Source organism: Meleagris gallopavo, chromosome Z (assembly GCF_905368555.1).
Source record: "Meleagris gallopavo chromosome Z, MGAL_WU_HG_1.1, whole genome shotgun sequence".
In the NCBI taxonomy this organism is placed as follows: Eukaryota; Metazoa; Chordata; class Aves; order Galliformes; family Phasianidae; genus Meleagris; species Meleagris gallopavo.
In genome coordinates this window covers 29,060,993-29,082,775 of record NC_139435.1, presented here as the reverse complement: position 1 = coordinate 29,082,775, position 21,783 = coordinate 29,060,993, and the positions used below count along the sequence as shown (strand labels likewise).

Genomic DNA, 21,783 nt, shown 5'->3' with positions numbered 1-21,783 from the left:
AGACTTGGCCGAAATATTTGACAGAGTTTGATAGAGGTTAGTTCCATCTGGGGAGAAGAGGTGCTGGGAGATTTAGCAGAAATAGGACTTAAGAGCTGATAGAACTGTACCAACAGTTCTTAGCACAGGCAAAGAAGATTTGGCAAGAAAATATGAAGCACTGAACTATCAATGGGTGTTGCTGCTCTTGCTGGTCTGTAAAGATCCCATCTGTAATGTAAAGGACATAGGGAAGAAATTGAGAAAATCATTAAAAATTGTTGGAGATTCCATTTGCCTTCTCTTTCGTGCATTCTAACTGGCAGCTTTCAGAATGTTGCTCTCCCTTTTCATTAGTGACTGAGAATTTTGAGGCAGGTGAAGTCCCGAAGTAAATGACTTTGAGACAGTAAAAGGATAAAAACTTGAAAAATGTAGCCATTAGTATTAGATTGAGTAAGGTTTGGTCAGTAACAAATGCAGCTAAGGAAGACTGAGTCAAAAAAGGCTTATGAAGCAGAGAATTCACAGAGGAAAAACTTGCAGCGTTGCTGGTCAGACAATAGAAAGAGATAGCAGAGGAAAGAGTCAATACTCTTCCTTATATTTCTAATATAGCTTAATATAGAAAAGCAAACAAAAAAAGTTGATGTGTCTTGGAAATAGCATACCAATGCACCTAATTATTGAAAGGAAAATTCTGTCATGTTTAGACATCCAATGTTTGCTAAAATATATGAAATTATAGGGATCTTGTAGGGGAAGAACAACTTTATTTAAAAAAAAAAAAAAAAAAAAAAGCCCTCACTGAAACTATTGCACAATTGCTGTCCCTTTTCCTTTATGGGTACGTTATATGCTAGTGGTTATATTCATCCTACACTGAGAATCTTTCAGTGATACAAATTACACTGAAGATGAAACAGTTAATTATTTGCCCTAAAGGATTATAGATGCGATTATAGATGATGTGAAATTGAGATAGATAGATGAATGAGATTGAGAATAGTGTTTTAAGAGCCTTTAAAACTTACTGAATAGAAGTTATATTCATTACCTCAGTGTTTGATGACGATACAGAGTAGAAACTTAAGCAGATACCACAACATACTTGGTCAGATGGATCTCGTGATGGAAACACATAAGATGTTTTTGTTTTTGTGTTTTTTTAAGTATTTTGGCTAATTTGAAACAATTATTATTCAAAGCATATTTCTTTGAATCTTCTATGTTTGCAAAGTCTTGCATTTTATAGAAGATGTCAGCCTTTAGTATTCTGATGGTTTCTAGCAAGCCTTTTTTTCCCTCATTGCCGTCAACTTGCCAAAACAAAGTACATACAATAGCACACTCAATCAAAACATAATAAAGCAAATAATATCTTTTGTAAGAGATGCTATTTTTTCAATAGTTAGCTAGAAATAACAGAACTTCACTGTCCTTTACAATTTGCAGTAATATGTATATATGTGAACTGTTTCATTTTTTTTCACTTACTGTTAAGATACTTATGCTTTCAGCTGCAAAATATTCTGTATGTACTGAAAGTCTTAGTGGATGATCAAAGTTATGAGGGGAAGCATGCACAAAGAAATTGTGAAAGAGTATGAAACTAACATTTACATGCTTGATGTTCCTTGATTGATTGTCAGCTTAAAAAAAAAAAAAAAAAAAAGCAGGGAAAAAAAAAAAGTAATCAGTAGACTGCTACTAAGTTCATCTAGCACATCTTCAGTGTCTGAATGATGTATAAGGACTAATTATCAATTGTTTTTGTTTTATATTAATTCTTATGAATCTGAAAAAGGAAATGTATATACACTGTAGTTACTATATAAATGAGAAAATCTGCTTTTGCAAGGATTTGTTACTCATGTCGTATGCCTTAGCAAAGAAAATTGTCCAAAAGGTAGGCTTAAGCAAGTTAAAAGAGTATGTTTTTGCCTTCCTAGCAAACATTATTATACCCTAAACCTCTTTGAAACTAAACAAAATGAAGATATTCAGGTTAAAATTATGGAATGACACTGCTGAAGAGTAAAATCCTCCATTTGATGTTTGAAGATATTTCATGTTTCTGTGTAGAGGAGAAGTTAGCATAGTAGAAGAAGATTCATTTGACAGATTACTTCTATGAATTGATATTGGAAATTTATATTTTAATGAGGTAACTAGATTGAATAAAGCACTGTAAGAATCCATAGCCTATTGTTGCAGTTCAGCTACCATTTAGTTTTGTTTAAATACTGATAGAAAACATAGTTCAAGATGTTAATATGAATAAATTCTTCTTTGGAAATACTTCAAGGAAAATATGTGTTTATATCAAGGGAGTTGTATAATTCCCCCAAGATATTTTTTCTTTTTCTGCATTTACATTAGAGATGGCCAATTGGACTACTTCTGATACTGGCATGAATTAAGAGAAATCTAGGTTACTTATTTGCCTTAAATTTTTAATTATGAAATAGTAGATTTCAATCCTCTATTCTGGTTTCTAGAACTACAGCCTTGGGTTAGCAACACTTAGAAATTCCATAGCTTATTGGTTGCAAAAATACACTGTTTTTTCAGAAAATTCTCAGCACGGACAGACTTGCTACTTCCACATTCCTAAGCATTTCACAGTTTTCATTCCTACCCCATCAAAATTACTATAAAACATCTGCATACTGCAAGTGTGGCCTGCTGACACTGATTAAGAACAGCACCCATTTATTAATTGGTACAAGATATTTTAGTTCAAAGTGCTCCAAAATGCTGTCTACTAATGTTTCTTCAGGTCTGATTATGTTTAGAAGAATATTACTTCAGCCACTAAGTCCAGTATGTCTACTCCTAAGTTACTGTTTGGCTTGTCTTGTCATTTCTGAGAAATTCTTCTTATAGTTTATTTCTCATCAGTTTGATAAAAGCCAATTTTGGGGAAAGGGAATAATTAAATAGAAACTGTTGAGGAAATTGAATCCTTTGGTATCCTGACTTTGGAGCAGACAAGCAATCTGTGAGGGAGACAAAAAGCTTCTTGGGAGGCAGAGATCCTATAAAAATTTTCTGAAAATCAGATGTCACAACAAAAGTCATAACCTGTGGGGTGAGGGGGAGAGGAAATGTCAACAAGGAAGAGCTATTTATGTCATTTGCAATTTTTTTGTGTTAAAGAGGAAGCATTTTAGAGCCCAATTAAACTACTTTTAAGATTTTATATTTATTTATAACATTTTTACTTGTCTTGTTGCCCTAGGAGAAATCTTGACAGATTCCTGCAGCTCTTAATGACTTAGGGTCTTGTCATATCTCTCAATCAGATAATTTCAGAAATGTAGTTATACATCTAATCCTAATACATGTTTGGGAAAAATATATGTCTAGATGTAAAGATGATTATTATGAAGCTGAGAATATATCTTACTATAGACATTTTAGTGTTCTTGTTTCATAAAACTATTAAAAAACATTTACAGTAACATTCAAGATAACGTTTAAGGAAAAAAATAAAAATCTGAAGATTTGTTTAGTATACATACTCAGATTTAAAATCTGAGCTCAAGCAGCCTTACTAATTAATAAGAATATAATTCTTAAAGATAATTTTTCGTGTCTACTGTAAAGAATGTACGATAGAAATTTTCTTTAAATCATGACAATACAGCAAGAGAAAAGTTACAGATCTGTGGCTACACTTCTTGTTTAATACGTTCTGTTAGAGCTTTGCATTTCTACAAATAAATTTCTCAAATTTCTTAACTGTATTGAGTGTTAGGAACTTAAGCATTTAGAACAGTAACTAATAATACAGATTGTTGTTAGATTTATTTTAGAGGAAATTGCTTTAGTTAAGAAGAGACCATTAAAATGAACCACTGCTATGCTCTGATATGATAAGACAGTTTATAGAGTTGGTTTAGACTGGGCAAAGTTTTGATTAATTGTAAGGCAAGTCTTTCTTAAGTCTCCTCCTTTACCTACTAATAAATAAATAAATGAAAGGAGGAAGGAGGCAGGAATAGAAAACACTGTTTTCCATAATAGAGACCTTCTTAATGACCTTGTTACTGGAAACAGCTTCTTTCCTTCTCTGAGGTAAGGAGTGCTTATGCTGTTCTTTCTATTTCTTTAGTAACATCAAATTTTTGGTGGAGAAATAGGCAGAAGTGGAGGAAGGAGTGCAGAGGAAGCAAAATATTTTTAGAAAAACTTTTGAGTGGGAAATATGTGAATCCTAGCTGTAAAGAGAACGTACATCTATGACTGTGAAAAGAATACTTAAGTAGGAAAAGCTGATGGCAGTTGATACTCAAAAGTGAAGAGATTGTGTGTGGAATGTGTGAATTTATGATATGTAGTTTCACTTTCTGTTATGGTAACATGTTACCATACTATTCAAATTTTACATGAAAATGGAAAAAATGGGATAATGTTTCATTTTAGGGGTTTGAATTCTTTTATGTTTGTGCTTTTGTTTGTTTCCACATTAGTGATGGTAGGGCACAAGTGAACCATGGTCTTGTATATCAAACAAAATAATAACCTGCAGTCAAATATGCAGGCATTTTAGAACACTGTAATTAAATTTTCCTATACATATTTCTATGTTCAAATGAAAAGGCAGGTAATTAGTACCATTTTTTGTTAAATATGTTATACCAAAAATTATAAATATGTTTGGAAGGCTGGAATATTTCTCAGTGTGACAGGCAGTTTTTATGAGCCCCTCTGAACAAACATACTCCATCAATTTATTTTCCTTTTCCTTCAGCTTCACTTTTGTCCCACTCTTTCTTTTACAGAGGCTATTACATAGTTATTGTGCCTTTGAAGAGATCTCGTGGAAAATTTATCAAACCATGGGAAAGTCCAGATGAAATGGAACTAGATGAGGTACTGTGTATTTTCACTGTCTTCCTCCCTTTTTTTAAGGAAATAATCTTATTAGTGGTATACTATTGATTTAGCAGTTTAAGAAGTTTCGGTTGCCAGAATATTTTGTGTTTATATTTGAATTAGTCTGTGAGAACTGAAACCAAGTTCAAGTTACTCAAATTAGAAGACATTACAAACATTAAGTTTCAATAAAACACACAAAGTGTCTGATCTTTGTTGGCATTAATATTTTATTATTTTTCCTATTGTGAAGTGTAATGTAAAAGTGCAGGAGGTGAAATGAGTTGTCAGAGAAAGCTTAATCACCAGTGATATGAACTCTAATAAAGGTCTGGTTCATTAGTGGAGTGTTTGCTAAGCCTATAACAAATGTTAAATTGCATTTTGCACTGCAGTTTAACATTTGACCTTCTTCTGGTGCCTTTATATGTTTCTTTCACATATTGTAAGGCTGCTGATGAGAAGACGTTACACTATTCTCCATAGTACTGGCAGAGTGTGCTCAGAAAAAAATAAATCTGGAAAGTATAACATTGTGTCATCATTTGACACTACAAATGACATTTCTTTGAAGAACGGAAATCTTTTGACCTCTGTGACAAGCCCAGTAATACTAGAAATCTATTTATTATTGATAGGATAAATAAACCAGGAAGTTTAGTGTCAGGATCCAGTCCAGTCTTCTGGTATACATAATGGCAATATGGTACAATCTAAATTGTATTATTCCAAACTGATGGATTGAAGCTATTATTTATGGTTGTAAAGCTCTTCTCAGAGTTGCATATGAAAGCCAGTTATGAAAGAGGTAATGTTGCTATTCCTATATCTAGCTGGTATTTTAGATCCCATTTAGGTGTCATGGTAACTTGTACATATGGTTTCTAGCTTAATGATATTTTTATTTGTTCATACTTTTCCTTTTTCTTTTGGTGGGTTCAGGACTTCCGTGTTACAGAGATGCTTCACCATGTACAAAGTCAGGAATTCAGGAATCAAAAGGGAGTTAGGAACTTCGGAAGAAGGGGCAGGCAACTGCAGGACTACAGAGCAGCTGTCCAATTTTGTAGGGAGAAAACTAGAAGATACAGAGCCCAAGTGGAACTCAGTTTGGGTAGTGTAGCAAAAGATGATAAAAGATGCTTTGATAGTACATCAATAACAAAAGGAGAAATAAGGAGCCTCCATCTTTTATTGGATGTGAGGGGCAACACAGTGTTGAATAATGAGGATAAGACTGAGGAAAACAAAATTGTCTTTCTTAGAAAGGACAATTGTTCACAGGATACCCAGACTGTTAATTTGTAAGATGATGAGAGGAAGCAACATGAAGAAAAAAGAAGTCTTAAAATACAGTGGGAAAGATGTAAGTTAACTCTTTCCTGTTTTGAATATTCACGAGTCTGTAGGACCAGGTGGAATTTATCCAGGGGCACTGAAGATGATGTCAGAAGCACTCACCAGGCCTCTTTCAATAATTTATCAGCAGTCCTGACTAACCAGGGGAGTCCTAGTTGGCTGAAGATTGATGAATGTGATGCCTATCTGCAAGAAGGTCAGGAAGAAAGATACAGGAAATTACAGTCCTGTCAGTCTGACCTGCATACCAAGGAAGGTTACGGAACGCTTCATCTTGAGCTCCATCTCATGACACATAGAAAACAATAGAAGCAGATAGCATGGGTTTCTGAAAGTCAAGTCTTCCTGACTAGCCTCATCACCTTCAGTGACAAGTTAACTCACTTCATAGATGAGAGAAAGACTGTGGGTATTGTTTATGTCAGTCATAGTCTTGCACAGTATTTTCCTAGAGAAACTGGTTGCTTATGCTTTGAGGAAAGGTACAGTTGACTAGTTGAGGAATTGGCTGGGTGGTGGGTCTCAAAGAGTTCATTCCATTTGATGGCCACTCACCACTGGATTCCCTCACAGCTTTTTTTTTTTTTTTTTTTTAAACATTTTTATCAATGATCTGTGTAAGAGAATCAAGTGCACCTTCAAGTTCACAGGTGGTACCAAGTTTGGCAAGACTGCCAATCTGCTTGAGGATGTACTGAAGCAGCAGTATAGGCTTGGGGAAGACTGGCAAGGAATTTGACTGGCAGAAAAGGACCTGGGGATGATTTCTGGACAGTAGCTGACTGAATATGAGCCAGCAGTATGCCTATGTGTACACAAAGGCAAATGGCATCCTGGTTTGAGCAGCCAGCAGGGCTAGTGGAGTGATAGGCCTCTGACACTTATGAGACCACATTTCTAATACTGTGTTCACTACAAGAAGCACATTGAATTGGTTGAAAGTGCAGAGAAGAGCAACAAAGATGGCAGAGGATTGGAAGATAAGTGTCATGAGAAGCATCTGAGATATCTGGGTTTGTTTAGTCCTCAGAATAGGAAACAGAGGGGACATAATTGCTCCCTACATTTTTCTGAAAATACATTAAGGGTGAAAATAGTGAGGGTCTCTTATCAGGCAACAACTGATAATATCTGAGAAATTACTGCTAGCTGCAGAAATAGAAATTTATATTGAATGTTAGGAGTTTCTTCACAGTGATTCTGTATTGGAACAGTCTGCCCAGGGATCATAGGATGTTTTGGCCTACAAATGACATGAAAGATCATCTAGTTCTAAAACCCCTAGTCAGGACTCCATCCAATCTGGCTTTGAATGTCTTTTGGGATGTGGCATCAACAACTTCTCTGGGCAACATATTTCAGCACCTCATCAAGTTTCAGACACTTGGAATTGAAGGGCAGGTAAGTGGGGAGGCAATGGAGTATCTGCCTACAAGGGAGCTTAAGGCAAGGTGGTTACCCCCATGCCTTGAGACTGCCTCTGTCAGGAAAGAAAGAAGGGAGGTCATGGTGTGTGACTCCCTTCTCAGTGGAACAGAGAACCCCATATGCAGACTGGACCCGAGCTGTCAGGAATAGTGCTGCTTTCATGGAGCCCGGGTCAGTGACATAACCAAGAAACTCCCAAAGCTGGATAGATCCACTGATTATTTTCCTTCAATCATAGTTCAGATGGGCAGTGATGAAATTGCCTATGAGCTATGAAAAGAGATTTCAGGAGTTTGGGGCATTTAGTTCAAGGAGTGGGAGCTCAAGTGATTTTTTTTTTTTTTTTGTTCTATACCTTCAGGGGCAGTGAGGGACATGGAGTGGACTTGGAAAGCATAAGCAATGAATAATTGGCTCAGAGGGTGGTGTTGAACCAGAAACTTTGAGTTTTTTGATCAGGAGGCAGTTTACTTGGCCCCTGTCCTGTTGTCCATCCATGGAACCCACCTATCTCAAAGAGGGAAACAAATCCTAGTGCAGAAGCTAGCTGGGCTTATTGAAAGAACTTTAAACTATCTATGACAGGGGAAGGGAACAAAACAGGCCTCACAAGAGATGAGCCCAGGAGAACAGTGCTTGAGCTGCAGGTTAGCCAGATGACTCAGCTGAAGCGCATCTACACCAATGCACGCAGCATGAGCAGCAAGCGGAAGGAGTTAGAAGCAATTGTATGGCAGGCTAACTATGACCTAATTGCTATTACCGAAACATGGTGGGACCACTCCCATGACTGGAGTGCTGTGATGGATGGTTACAAGCTGTTCAGAAGGGATAAATGAGGAAGGAAGGGTGGTGGTGGTGTAGTCCTTTATATTAAAGACTGTTTTGATGTTGAAGAGCTTAGGGTTGGGAATGATAAAGTTGAGTGTCTGTGGGTAAGGATCAGGGGGAAGGCCTATAGGGGTGACATCTTGGTGGGGATCTGTAATAATACCTAATCAGGATGAAGAGATGGATGAGGCATTCTATGAGCAGCTTGCAGAAGTCATGTGATTGCTAGCACTCGTTCTTGTGGGAAACTTCAATTTCCCTGATACATGCTGGCAGTATAATACAGCAAGAGGAAGAAGTCCAAGAGGTTTCTAGAGTGTGTGGAAGATAGCTTCTTTAAGCAACTGGTAGGAGAGCCTACCAGGGGTGGTGCCCTGCTAGATCTGCTCTTCACTAACAGAGAAGGATTGCTGGGAAATGTGAAGGCTGGGGACTGTCATGGGCAGAGCAACCATGAAATTGGAGAATTCTCTATTCTGCGAGATGTCAAAAGGGTGATTAGCAAAACTACTATCTTGAACTTCAAGAAGGCGGACTTTGACCTGTTCAGGACGCTTGTAGCACGGGTCCCTTGGGAGTTGCTCCTTAGGGTAAAGTGGTCTAGGAAGCCTGGACACTCCTCAAGATGGAAATCCTAAAGGTACAAGAACAGGCTGTCCCTGAATGCCATAAGGCAACCTATAGGGGAAGAAAATCAGTGTGGATAAGCCGAGTACTACTGTTGAGACTCCAGAAGAAAAAGAGAGCCTATGTCCTCTGGAAGAAGGGACAGGCTACTTGGGAAATTACAAGGAAGTTGCGAAGGTATGCAGGGAGGAAGTTAGGAGGGCAAAAGCCCAAATTGAACTCAGATTGACCACCGCAGTAAAAGAGAATAAGAAATCCTTTTATAAATATATCAACAGTAAGAGAAGAACCAGGGAGAATTTTCATCCTTTATTTGATGCAGGGAATGTGACCACTGAGGATAAGGAGAAGGCTAAGGTCCTCAACGCCTTCTTTACATCTGCCTTTAATAGGCAGATCAGTTATCCTCAGGGCACTTTACGGCCTGTTATGGAAATCAGGGATGATATGCAGTGATTCTGGTGGAGACAGTTCGAGAGATCCTCCTCCATCTGGACTGTCACAAGTCCATGGGACTGGATGAGCTTCATCCTAGGATGCTGAGGGAGCTGGAGGAAGTGATTGCCAACCTGCTCTTGGCCATCTACCAGCGCTCCCAGTTATCTGGAGAGGTCCAAGAGGACTGGAGGATTGCCAGTGTGAACCCCATCTACCAGACCTCGGTACCAGGGAAAGTTATGGAGCAAATCATCTTGAGTGAGATCACATGGCATGTGTGTGGCATTCAAGGGATCAGGCCTAGCCAGCGCAGGTTCATGAAAGGCAGGTTGTGCTTGACCAATCTCATCTCCTTCTATGACTGGGTGACCAGCCTGGTAGATGTGGAAAAGGCTGTTGATGTAGTCTACCTAGACTTTGGCAAAGCCTTTGACATGGTCTCTCATAGTATTCTTCTGGGGAAACTGGCTGCCCGTGGCCTGGATAAGAATATCCTTCTTTGGGTAAGGAACTGGCAAGAGGGCTGTGTCCAACGAGTAGTGGCTAATGGAGCTAAATCTAGCTGCTTACCCGTTACAAGTGGTGTCCCGCAGGGGTTGATACTGGGGCACATCTTGTTTAATATCTTTATTGATGACGTAGATGAAGAGATTGAGTATACCCTCAAAAAGTTTGCAGATGACACCAAGTTGGGAGGTAGCGTCAATTTGCCTGAGGGTAGGGAAGCCCTTCAGAGGAATCTAGATAAGTTGGATTCTGGGATGAGGTTCAACAAGGCCAAGTGCTGGGTCCTGCACTTTGGCCACAATAACCCCATGCAGCACCATAGGCTTGGGAAGAGTGGTTGGATGACTGTGAAGAGGAAAGGGACCTGGAAGTGTTGGTTGATGCTCGTGATGCATGTGAGCCAACAGTGTGCCCAGGTGGCCAAGAAGGCCAATGAATCCTGGCCTGCATTAGAAATAATGTGGCCAGTAGGATCAGGGAGGTAATCATCCCCTTGTACTCAGCACTGGTGAGGCCACACCTTGAGTACTGTGTTCAGTTTTGGGCCCTTCACTACAAAAAAGGTATTGAGGCCCTAGAACGTGTCCAAAGAAGGATAATAAAACTGGTGAGGGGGGTGTCTGGAGCACAAGTCTTATGAGGAGCACCTGAGGGAGCTGGGATTGTTTAGTCTGGAGAAGAGGTGGCTCAGAGGAGACCTTATTGCACTCTCCAACTTCCTGAAGGGAGGTTGTGAGGAGGAGGGCTTTGGCCACTTCTCCTAGCAACAAACAGGATTTGAGGAAATAACCACAAGTTGTACCAGGGGAGGTTTATGTTAGACATAAAGAAGAACTCTTTCTCTCAGAGAGTTGTCAGGCACTGGAATGGCCTGCCCAGGGAGGTGGTGGAGTCACTGTCCCTGGCAGTGTTCAAGAGGTGTCTGGATGGGAAGCTACAAGATATGGTTTAGTAGCTTGTGATAGCAATGGTGATGGGAGGGCGGTTGGACTAGATGGATCTTGCTGGTTGTTTCCAACCTTGTGATTCTATGATTCTGTCACCATCTGAGTGAAACATTTCCTACTAACATCTAACTTAAATCTCCCCTATTTTGGTTTTAACACATTCCTTCTTGTCCTATTTCTATGTTCCCATCTAAAAAAAAATACCTCCCTTCTGACTACTACTTTCCCTAAAGTACTAGAGGACATAATGAGGTCTCCCTAGAGCCTTCTCTTCTCTTTTCCAGACTTAACAAGGCCAGCTGCCTCAACTTTTTTTCATAAGTGTTTTAGCACTCTGATCATCTTTCTGGTCCTTCCCCAGACCTGCTCCAATAACTCCATATCTTTCTTGTGCCCCAGATGGGACTGCATGAGCAGAGTAGAGAAGGGCAATCAACTTCCTCAGCCTGCTGGTCATCCCTTTTTTGATGCATCCCATGATGCAGCTAGCCTTCAAGATCTCAAGTGCTCACTGCTGGCTCACATCCAGCTTTTTGACCACCAGAACCCCCAAATCCTTTTCCACAGGACTCCTCTTAACGAGTTCTTCCCCCAGTCTGTACACATAACTGGGAATGCCTTGACCCAGGTGCAAAACTTTGCATTTTGCCTTGTTGAGTCTCATTAGGCTCACGTGGACCAACTTATAAGCTTGTCTCTCTGGATGGCATCCCTTCCTTCTGTATCAACTACACCACTCAGCTCAGTATCATTAGCAAACTTCCTAAGGGTGCACTTAATCTCACTATCAAAGTCACTGATAAAGAGGTTAAAAAGCACTAGTCTCAGGATGGAGCCCTGGGGGACACCACTCATCAGCACTGATCTGAGCATAGAGCCATTGCATGGTTACAGTCAGAGAGTTGTGGTCAATCAATTATTTATCCAATGAATAATCAAAAAATCCAAGTAAAAATCTATGTATCTCCAATTTATAGATAAGGATGTGATGTGGACCACATCAAAAGCCTTGTAGAGATCTAAGTAGACAGCATCAGTTGCCCTTCCTTCGTCCACTGATTCTGTCAATCCATCAAAAATGGCCACCAGAATGGTCAGGCACGATATACCCTTGGATTACTGACTGTCTTAAATCACTTCTTTATCTTGTATGTGCCTTAATATAGCTTATAGGATGATCTGCTCCATGATCTTCCCAGGCATAGAGGTAAAGCTTGCCACCCTCTACCTTTCTTAAAAATGGGAGTGATGTCTCCCTTTTTTCTAGTCACCAGAGACTTCACCTAACAGCTAGGTTTTTCCAGACATGCTGGACAGACATCAAGGTAACTGAAATCTCCCATCAGGATGAGAGGCTGTGATCATGATGCTTCTTTTAGTTGAAACAAGACGTCCTCATCCACAGGCTTTCCTTGATCAGACAACCTGAAGAAGACTGACTACCACTTGTCTCTTCTTGACCCAGTCCCTAATTTTAACTCTTAATCTCTCAACCTGATCATGGCTGTTACTCAGAGACAACTCTTCACAACCACTTTCTTTAGTACAACTCACGTTTTTTTCCCTGCTTCTTTCTAAAGTTACAGCATTCTCTGTGTCTTCTGTCTATCACTTAGAAGCCCATCCCCTACCCCAACAAATATATTATTTAAATCTCTTCTGATCTGTCCAGACAACTTCCCTCCCAGAACATGGTTGCCCCACCTAGTCAGTTGCATCCCACCTATCTGCACATCTGATCTCTCAAAGGCATGCCCAAGATCGCAGAACCCAAAACCCTAAGCATGGCATCATCCATGAAGACAGTTATTCAGCCGTTCCTCTTCCTTCTCCCACAGTCTCAGTCTCCAACCAGGAGGACTGAAAAACACACTAGTCATCTGATCTCTTCAGTGTAATTCCAAGGCACATAGAATCTCTTTTAATGTTTTGTTGTTTCTTGTTAAAGCCTCCTGTGGCCCCACTTGAATGAGTAGAAAAGGATAGTAGTCAGCTGGCTTCATCATACCTGGGTGACTTCTCTTGATGTCTCAAAAACAGGTCCCACACAGACAGTAAACCTCTGGGGAGATTATCCAGATGGCAAATTGGGAACTCAGTACTCCTCAGCAAGGAGTTCCCAGTTACCAAGATACTATCTTTTTGGTGGAACTGGTGTTCTAATGCCGCCCTTGTCTTGCATGTTATTTTGGTTTGTCATCTCAAGTTTAGAAGCTAGTTTTAACTTCCCCCGTTGCAGGAACTTAATACAGAATTGTCAATCTGTCTGTGTCACTCAGTGCACAATATTAAGCATCAATCTCTCACTCTTAATGCTGGGCATGTCTCAGAATGGTAGTTTCTTTTTGCAACCTGATCAGTTGCTTTAAAAGTTCATTGAGGTGGGAGTGCTTGGGAAGTGGGACTTCTGGATTCTGGAGTTGCCTACAGCAGAAGCTCAGGAAGACTGTGACTCCTAAGTCTTAGTTTCTACCTCATCTTGGTTTTTCCAACTGGTGGCCACCATATTTGTTTCAATAGAAGTCTGCATCTTACTGTTCCCAGATGAGAAGAAAACTGTCTACTCTGCTCCCTCCCTGTGTGAACTGTTGTGCCACACCGTTTTCCCACTGTATTCACTGAGGTCCTGATTGATTGGACTACCTACGGCTTGTTTTCGTAGGTATGGAGGTGTTATGTCACTGCTAATGGCCTACCCATGTCTCCTTAGCCACATGCAGGAGGGCTAGTTGTTCATGGTGGTTCTCTTCTCATCCTGTTGCTCCTTGATTGCAGGATCCTCCTCACCCACTGAAATCTTCTGCTTCACTGGAGAACTCACTTGTACTGGAGCTGATCATTTCAAAGAATGACTAAAACAAGAAATGGTTTGGATTGGAAGGGACTTTAAAAGTTCATCCACTCTAATCCCCATGCCATGGCAGGAACACCTTTCACGAGTCCAAGCTACTCAAAGCCCCATCCAACTTGACCTTGATCAACTTGGCCTTCCAGGCATGAGTCATTTATCACTTTTAAGGCTAGCCTGGTCTACTGCCTTACCTATCCCTAGAGGTAATTAAGAGCTACACATATGTTATGTTGGCTGATATGATGTAGTAATGGGATTTGGTAGGTGGGGTTGATGGCTGGATTTTATCATCTTAAAAGTCTTTTCAAATCTAGATGTTTCTGATTCAGTACACACACTGATGTCAAAACCATCTGCAAGCAGTGATACTTCCCATTGAACAGATGCAGATTACTTTCAATGTTTACACCAAAATACAAAGAAAATATTTTCAGAAACCAACACTACTGTAGAAACCTTTCAAAATATAACATACATCTTTCACTGACAATGATAAATGTGTCCTTTCCTGATTAGAACAGTCTAAGAAGAAAATCTACAGCAATAACAGAACTCTTAATCAGAAGATGAAAAAACTGAATTGTTTGAAGGACTGCATTTTTGTTGCTGCTGACCCTTTTAAAGAAGCATGTGTTACGTCTTGGCAGGTTTCATTTATGTGATCATCCACTGTGAATCAAATGTAGTGCTTACTTCTATCCATTAACATCTTCCCTTAAAAAGAGTTGGACTGTAAATGCCATCAGTTCATGATTATAGTCCTCAGTGACATCAAATAGTTTAAGAGTGAAACTCTGCTGGCAGTATATATACAATAATGGGAAACTGATTTAATATCACCATCCACTTCTAATATCCAAAGATATTCAGTACCATTAACAGATTGAAGGATAGATGCCAGATGACATTGAACTTTGTCAATTAAATTCTATGGATCTGTGTTGCTGATTCTCATAGCAAAGGGTCATTTTAATCATCCTGCTAGTTGTGGTGCATTAATCTGTATAATAGTTTGATAAATAGCATTTATTAATTCAGAAATATTTGGGTCAAGAAGGGTTGTTTCCCACTTTAACTGATATAATTGAGACCACATTGTAGAATTAATGGTGGAAGAAATAAGATATGCATTGACTGGAAAACGACATTTATTTCTGATAAAGAATGAAAGCCCTTGATATATCTCTTACAATCGTGCCAATATATATAGTAACTATTTAGTGGGCAAAAAAAAAATTATGGCCAGTCAGTGTTTGTATTTCATGCTCCCTCATCCCATTTCTGTTACTTAGAGAACTGTTTTTCATCCTGCTTTAAAAAATATGAAATATAGAGAGAGTCTGATAGTGATAGGACAAGGGGAAATGGCTTTAAACTATAAGAGGATAGATTTGGGTTACCTGTTAGGAAGACATTTCTTGTTCAGAGGTTGGTGATACACAGGGACAGGCTGTTCAGAGAGGTTGTAGATGCTCCAGCTCTGGAGGCAGTCAAGGCCAGGTTGGATGGGCAGACTCATCTAGAGACTGGCAACCCTTTCCATGGTGGAAGTGGGGGGAGGAGGGGTGTTTGTGAAACTCGGTGATCTTTATGGTTTCCTCCAACCTATCCATTCTAAGATTCTGTACTGTGCTATCTCTGAAAACATTGGAAAGCAGTGACCCAGTAAATAAATTAAGAGGAGAAACAGCAGCAACAAACTATAACCACAACTATCTGAGCAAGTAATTCTTAATGGTTAACTGAAGATACTTGTGCTTCATGTTTTTGGTACAGTCTCAGATATAAAGCTAGTGTCAGAAAAAAAAATCAAATAGATTTTCCATTGAAGTGTATTCTAAATGCTTTGCTTAGATTACCTGAAAAAATATCTTAACCGAAATCACAGTTCTGGAATTTTAACTCAACTGTGTAACTACCTACTCAAAAAAAAAAACTCTCCAGCTTTATTACATATAACTGATCTTCTTTTTCTTATCGCTTGAATCTCCATTCTTTAAATAAATTAAAAGAGATGAAGAATCTTAAAAGAGCATAAAATATAATGTATCTGAATATTATTTACCTAAAAATAGTAGCTGAGATAGATCTTTTTTATAAACTAAGAATTTCCCATTATTTCTACTTCAAATAGATGTCATGAAAATAAATGAAATTTAACAAAATATTATGTTTTGCACTATGTATTATAGAGCAAGATTGCTTTAGATTTGTAAGCAATAAAATCTAAGTAAAAGCCTGCATGTTAAGTCTTAAATCAATTTAAGAATTTCTGTGAAGTCTTGATATAAAAAACCACAGGGGATATATATGCAAATAGTGATACTTCACAGCAAACTCATCTATACATAAAAAATGAATGAGGCCAGAAGTTCACCTAAGGTCTATTCAGTCATGTGTAATTGATGTCACTGATGAATTTTTTATCTACACACAAACACACCTAAGTTTAGCTGGACAATGGTGATGAATAAGAATTTTGAGCTTTTTTTTTTTTTAATTTGCCAGTTAAATACATTTTGGTTTACTCAATTAAGTAATATCAGTCATAGCCAAAACTTAGCTTCTGATTACTTCAAATGCTGCAATGGAGTACTCCACCATCCGTGCTGCTAAACATATGCATTTTATATTACTAATTCAAATGCAAGACATGTTTAATATTAGACATTCTCCTTCCCCTTATAGTTTGATGTACTTTTGATTTTGGTACTCCTCACATTATTTTTTTTTATGAGTAATTTAAAACTCATACCATAAATGTGGTGTGACCTGGAAACATAGATAATTTATTCAAGATAGTCACACAAGTATCTTTAAATTCTAATGGATACCATAACAGAAAATTAAAATATGGGTTGTGATCTTCAGGTATGACTCAAGCTATGTACATCTCCTCCTACTTATAGTTTGTATAATCAATAAATATACAGATGTTATAATTGTGAAATAAGCAACAGATTTTGATTAAGTAGGTAATAATTACAGAGAATAGATAGAAAGCTTACCCTTGTCCTGGGCTCACTGTAAAACTCCAGAGAAGGAATCTCCAGAAAGAGATCCTTTCCACTGGTAGTCAGCTCTTAAATGGGTCTAGGAGAGGTGGAGCCAGGCTTCACCCCTTCCAGCAGCATAGGTGAATTGCCTTCACCTGTGCACCCAGGGCTGACTCATTGCTCATCTCAGGTGATCAATCAGAGGTTCAAGCCGTGATTCAGCAGTTCCCATACATAGTTCCTGGCTTCAAGTTAGTACAAGGATTGCTCTGAAAGTAATGCCTCCTGTTTTATTATGTTGGCCTACAAATCAGAGGTTGAACCTTCCCACCAGTATTCTGTAACCCTTCGTTGCCATGCAACATTAAGAAAAATTGAATTCTCTTATATTCATCAGTGCTTGCTGAACGTATATGGAGACTAAACTCTAGATATGAGCACCTTGAGATAGTGAGTGATGTGATTCAGCTGTGGTGACAACAGTGTGAAGGATAAGCCACATTACGGACAACTATAGATTTTTATAACCACATCATGTAGGCTTTTGTTCATCATCAGCAAAAAATGTATAGGTAATTCTGATGACTGCATTGAAAAATAGTGTTTTGTAGCTGAGAATTTGCTGTATCAAACAGTGTTATTGTGCTCTTTGTACCTGTTGTAGTTTCCATGGAAAAAAATAGGACATATTATGTCTATGGGGCCATATGATATCCATTCTCGGGTTCTGAAAGAGATGGCTGATGTGGTTGCTAAGCTGCTCTCCCTCATATCTGAAAAATTATGGCTGCCCGGTGAAGTTCCCGGTGACTGGAAAAAGGGAAACGTTACTTCCATTTTTAAGAAAGGGAGAAAGAAAGGCCTGGGGAACTTCAGATCGGTGAGCCTCACCTCTGTGCTTGGGAAGATCATGGAACATATCCTCCAAGAAGTTATGTTGAGGCATATATGAGGTAAAGAGATGATTTGAGACAGCCAGCATGGCTTCACCAAAGGGCTGATTGTGCCTGATCAATCTGATGGACTTCTATGATGGAGTGAAAGCTTTGGTAGACGGGGGAAGGCGGTGGATGTCATCTACCTGAACTTCTGCAAGGCCTTTGACATGGTCCCTCGCCACATCCTTCTCTCTAAATTGGAGAGGTGTGGATTTGAAGGATGGACTGTTTGATACATTAGAAATTGGCTGGCTGGATAAAGCCGAAGGACTGTGATTAATGGTTCTGTGTCAGAGTGGAGGCAGGTCACTAGTGGTGTCTCTCAGGGGTTGGTCTTGGGACTGTTGCTCTTCAGCATCTTCATCAGTGACATAGATGATGGCATCAAGTGCACCCTCAGCAGGTTTACGGATGACACCAAGCTGAGCAGTGCAGTTGATACACAGGAAGGAAGGGAAGCTATCCAGAGGGGCCTGGACAGGCTGGAGAAGTGAGCCCATGGAAACCTAATGAGGTTCAGTAAAACCAAGTGCAGGGTGCTGCACTTGGGTTGGGGCAATCCCAGGTATTTATGCAAACTGGGGGAAGATCTCCTTGAGAGCAGCCCTGTGGAGAAGGACTTGGGGGTCCTGGTAGACAAGAAGTTGGACGTGAGCCAGCAGTGTGCGCCTGCAGCCTGGAAGGCCAACTGTGTTCTGGGCTGCATTAAAAAAGGAGTGGCCAGCAGGGAAGTGATTGTCCCCATCTACTTAGCTCTTGTGAGGCCCCATCTGGAGCCAGGCCTGGGGCCCCTAGTACAGGAAGGATATGGAGCTCTTGGAGCAGGTCCAGAGGAGGGCCATTATGATGATCAGAGGACTGGAGCACCTCTCCTATGAGGAAAGGTTGAGGGAACTGGGCTTGTTTAGCTTGGAGAAGAGAAGGCTCCAGGGAGACCTCAGTGTGGTTTTCCAGTACTCAAAGGGAGCACATAAACAGGAGGGGGAATGGCTGTTTATGAGGGTGGATAGTGATAGGAGAAGGGGGAATGGTTTTAAACTGAGACAGGGAAGGTTTAGGTTAGATATAAGGAGGAAGATTTTTACACAGAGGGTAGTGACACACTACAGGTTGACAAAGGAGGTGGATATCCCCTTCCTGAAGGCATTCAAGGCGAGGCTGGATGTGGCTCTGGGTTCTGGTCTCTGGTGGCTGGTGACCCTGCATGTAGCAGGGGGTTTGAAACTGGATGATTAATATGGTCTGTTTCAACTCAAGCCATTCTATGATTCTATGTTCAGAGCAACCTATATATATAAATATTCCTCTGTTGCTTTCTGAATATATACCCTTCTGTTTCAGGAGACTTCAGTGTAGTTAGTGCTCAGCTTTCTTTCTAAATGACGCTTCATACAAATACATTAGTTTTTAAGGGCTTTTCAGTACATTTTGATTGGTCTCTGCCTCGTGTTCTGCCCTTAGTAACATTATCTACGATATAAGAAGCTAGCAAGAGATATGAGAGACACATTCTGTAAAGCAACTGCATGGAATTCTTCTTAATATTACAATAATGCACTTTTCTTCTGCCCTCACTTTTAGACCATGAAAACTTACTCTTAGCTGCTCATAGAAATGTTTGAGTGAAGGAGGAAAATGGACTGCTGACTGTAGTAATGTCTTTCAGTGATTAACATTATTTCTAATGTCAAATTTTGGCAATTTTTTTTTGTTGCTCAGAGGATCAATTCCAGTGTATAAGTTTTTGAGTTGGAACAATGGAGTTGATACAGTTAAATGATAGTTTGAATGCAAAAACTCTGCAATAGAGAACAGGCTCAGTATTAGAGCTGAGTTGGAAAGCAGTTAACTGCACACTATTACGTACATACCCTCAATTAGCAAGTGTATGGAATTTTAAGGTCACAGCCTGAACCAATACATGAGCACGTGACTTCCTAGAGCTGGAAGGCGTGTGCAATCTGAGCAGGTGCCCTTTCCCCCTGCCCTCTCCTGTTGTGGTACGAGTCTGAACAGGAGGAGACTACATTTGTCAGCTCGCCCCTTTTTCCAAACTTTTACTGGGAGGGGTGAGTTAATTTCTCTTTAACATCTTTTCCTATAGAACCTGTTTCTCCAATAAGGACTCTGTCATCGTCTTCGTTTGCTCTACAGCAAGTTAAGACATTTCACCTGCATTGTCAATAAGTTCTTGTTGCCGTATGGGATCCACTGTGGAAGCAGGCAGAACTGACTTCCAAGCTACTTTGCATCATCTATCAGTAGTCCTGCTTAATCGAGGAGGTCTCAGACAATTGGCAACTTGTTAATATGACACCCATTGACAAGAAGAATCAGAGGGAGAATCTGGAGAGCTATAAGCCTGTCAACCTGACCTGAACATTGGGAAAGGTTGTCTTGAGTTCAAACACATGGCATGGGTAGGACAACCAGGGGATCCAGCCCAGCTAACATGAGTTCCTGAAAGTCAGGTTCTGCTTGACCAACCTGATTTCCTTCTATGACCAAGTGACACAACTAATGGATAACTGTAAGGCTGGAAGCATATGTCTTACAAAGAGCAGCAAGGGATATTTTAATCTGTAGAAGAGGGTGCTCAGGAGACACTTTATTGCTCTCTATAACCTCCTGAAAGGACGTTGTGGTGAGGACAAGAATTTCTTGAGTTGTGAAAGGGGAGGTTCAGGTTGGATATTAGGAGAAATTTCTTATCAGAAATAGTAGAAAAGCATTGGAAGTGTCTGCTCAGGAGTCACCAACCTGGAGATTTTCAAGAAAATTATAGATGTGGCTCTGAGGGACGTGGTTTAGTAGGCATGGTGGTGACGGTCTGATGCTTGGACTAGATGGTCTTGGAAGTTTTTTCTAGCCTTAATGATTCTGTGAATCTACAAGTCTAACTTTGGATCTGAGCAATACAGGTTGTTTTCATGCCTATCTATAGGTCATGTTTGAAACATGCACTCCAATGAGGAGTATTAATTTGCAGATAATTTTATCTGCATCATATTTTTTAATATGATAGTTGCAAAACACAAATCTCAGGAAGGGAAGGAAGAAGCTAGCTAACAGGGAGCATAGGACTGAAGAGGTAATAGAGATCTTCCATAACTTAGAATATACCTTAAATGAGTATAAATAGTGGAAATTTCATTTTAATCTCCTTTCTATTTATCTCTATCTATCTCTTAACATTTGTCTCCTCCTCCTAACAAGAAAATGGATGTGATTGTATTAGGATTGAAAAGCCTCAAAGAACTGTAAGACATTGGAAAAATCTATGATTACAAGATGAGACTACTGAACATTGCATAAATTTCATAAGTGAAAAATGGGTAGAACAGTTTAGTGAACTTTAGAAGTCATCCCCTATCATCCAGGAAAAGTTCAGGCTTCTCATAATCTAATCAGATTAATATTTGTTGAATGCCCTTATATCTGTAGTGATAAAAGGTATTGAATAAGCATTTGTTTGATTTAATAAGTAACTCATCAGTGGATTATAACAGTTGAGGTTCTGTTCCATCATTAATTAGTATCTGTTTTACAGATTTGAGCCTACTATTTAATATTACTGCTAGTGTGGTAATGTGCTTTCTAAATTTGTTAATCAGTACAAATATTCAAGGTGACAACGAAAAGTGACATTTTGAAAGGCAAAATATGCAGTTAAAATCTGAAGTGTAGTTGTGTAGGGTGAGTTTGTAGATAATTTTTTCTAGCTAAGCAGCAGAAAAGAGATCTTAGGATTCATAGGTCCTGCTATTTATTCTTATCACTAAACCACTGTAGGTTGAACATATCATGAAGCACATGATTTCTGGTTCTTTTGAACAAAAAAATGACAGTTTCAGATTTGAGATGGAAGATATTTTTATGAATCCCTTCCCACATGTTTCTGCATCTCACTTGCTATTTATTAACTAGATTGAAAAGCTGACATTTTGTAGAATTCAGTATTTCTAAAGTGTTCAGTGATCTTAACAACTATGAGAGAA

The 21,783-nt window shown here is 39.3% G+C and overlaps 1 protein-coding gene across 12 annotated transcripts in view; it reads left to right on the top strand.

The window, feature by feature from the left end:
• The window catches only part of PTPRD (protein tyrosine phosphatase receptor type D), a 1,190,026-nt gene that overhangs the window by 1,070,797 nt on the left and 97,446 nt on the right, over positions 1 to 21,783 (top strand). For all 12 annotated transcript variants that reach the window (XM_085214154.1, XM_085214153.1, XM_085214152.1 and 9 more), the window contains one exon: positions 4,770 to 4,860. In XM_085214154.1, coding sequence (XP_085070280.1) covers positions 4,770 to 4,860 — 91 coding nt within the window. The remainder of the gene's footprint in view (positions 1 to 4,769; positions 4,861 to 21,783) is intronic.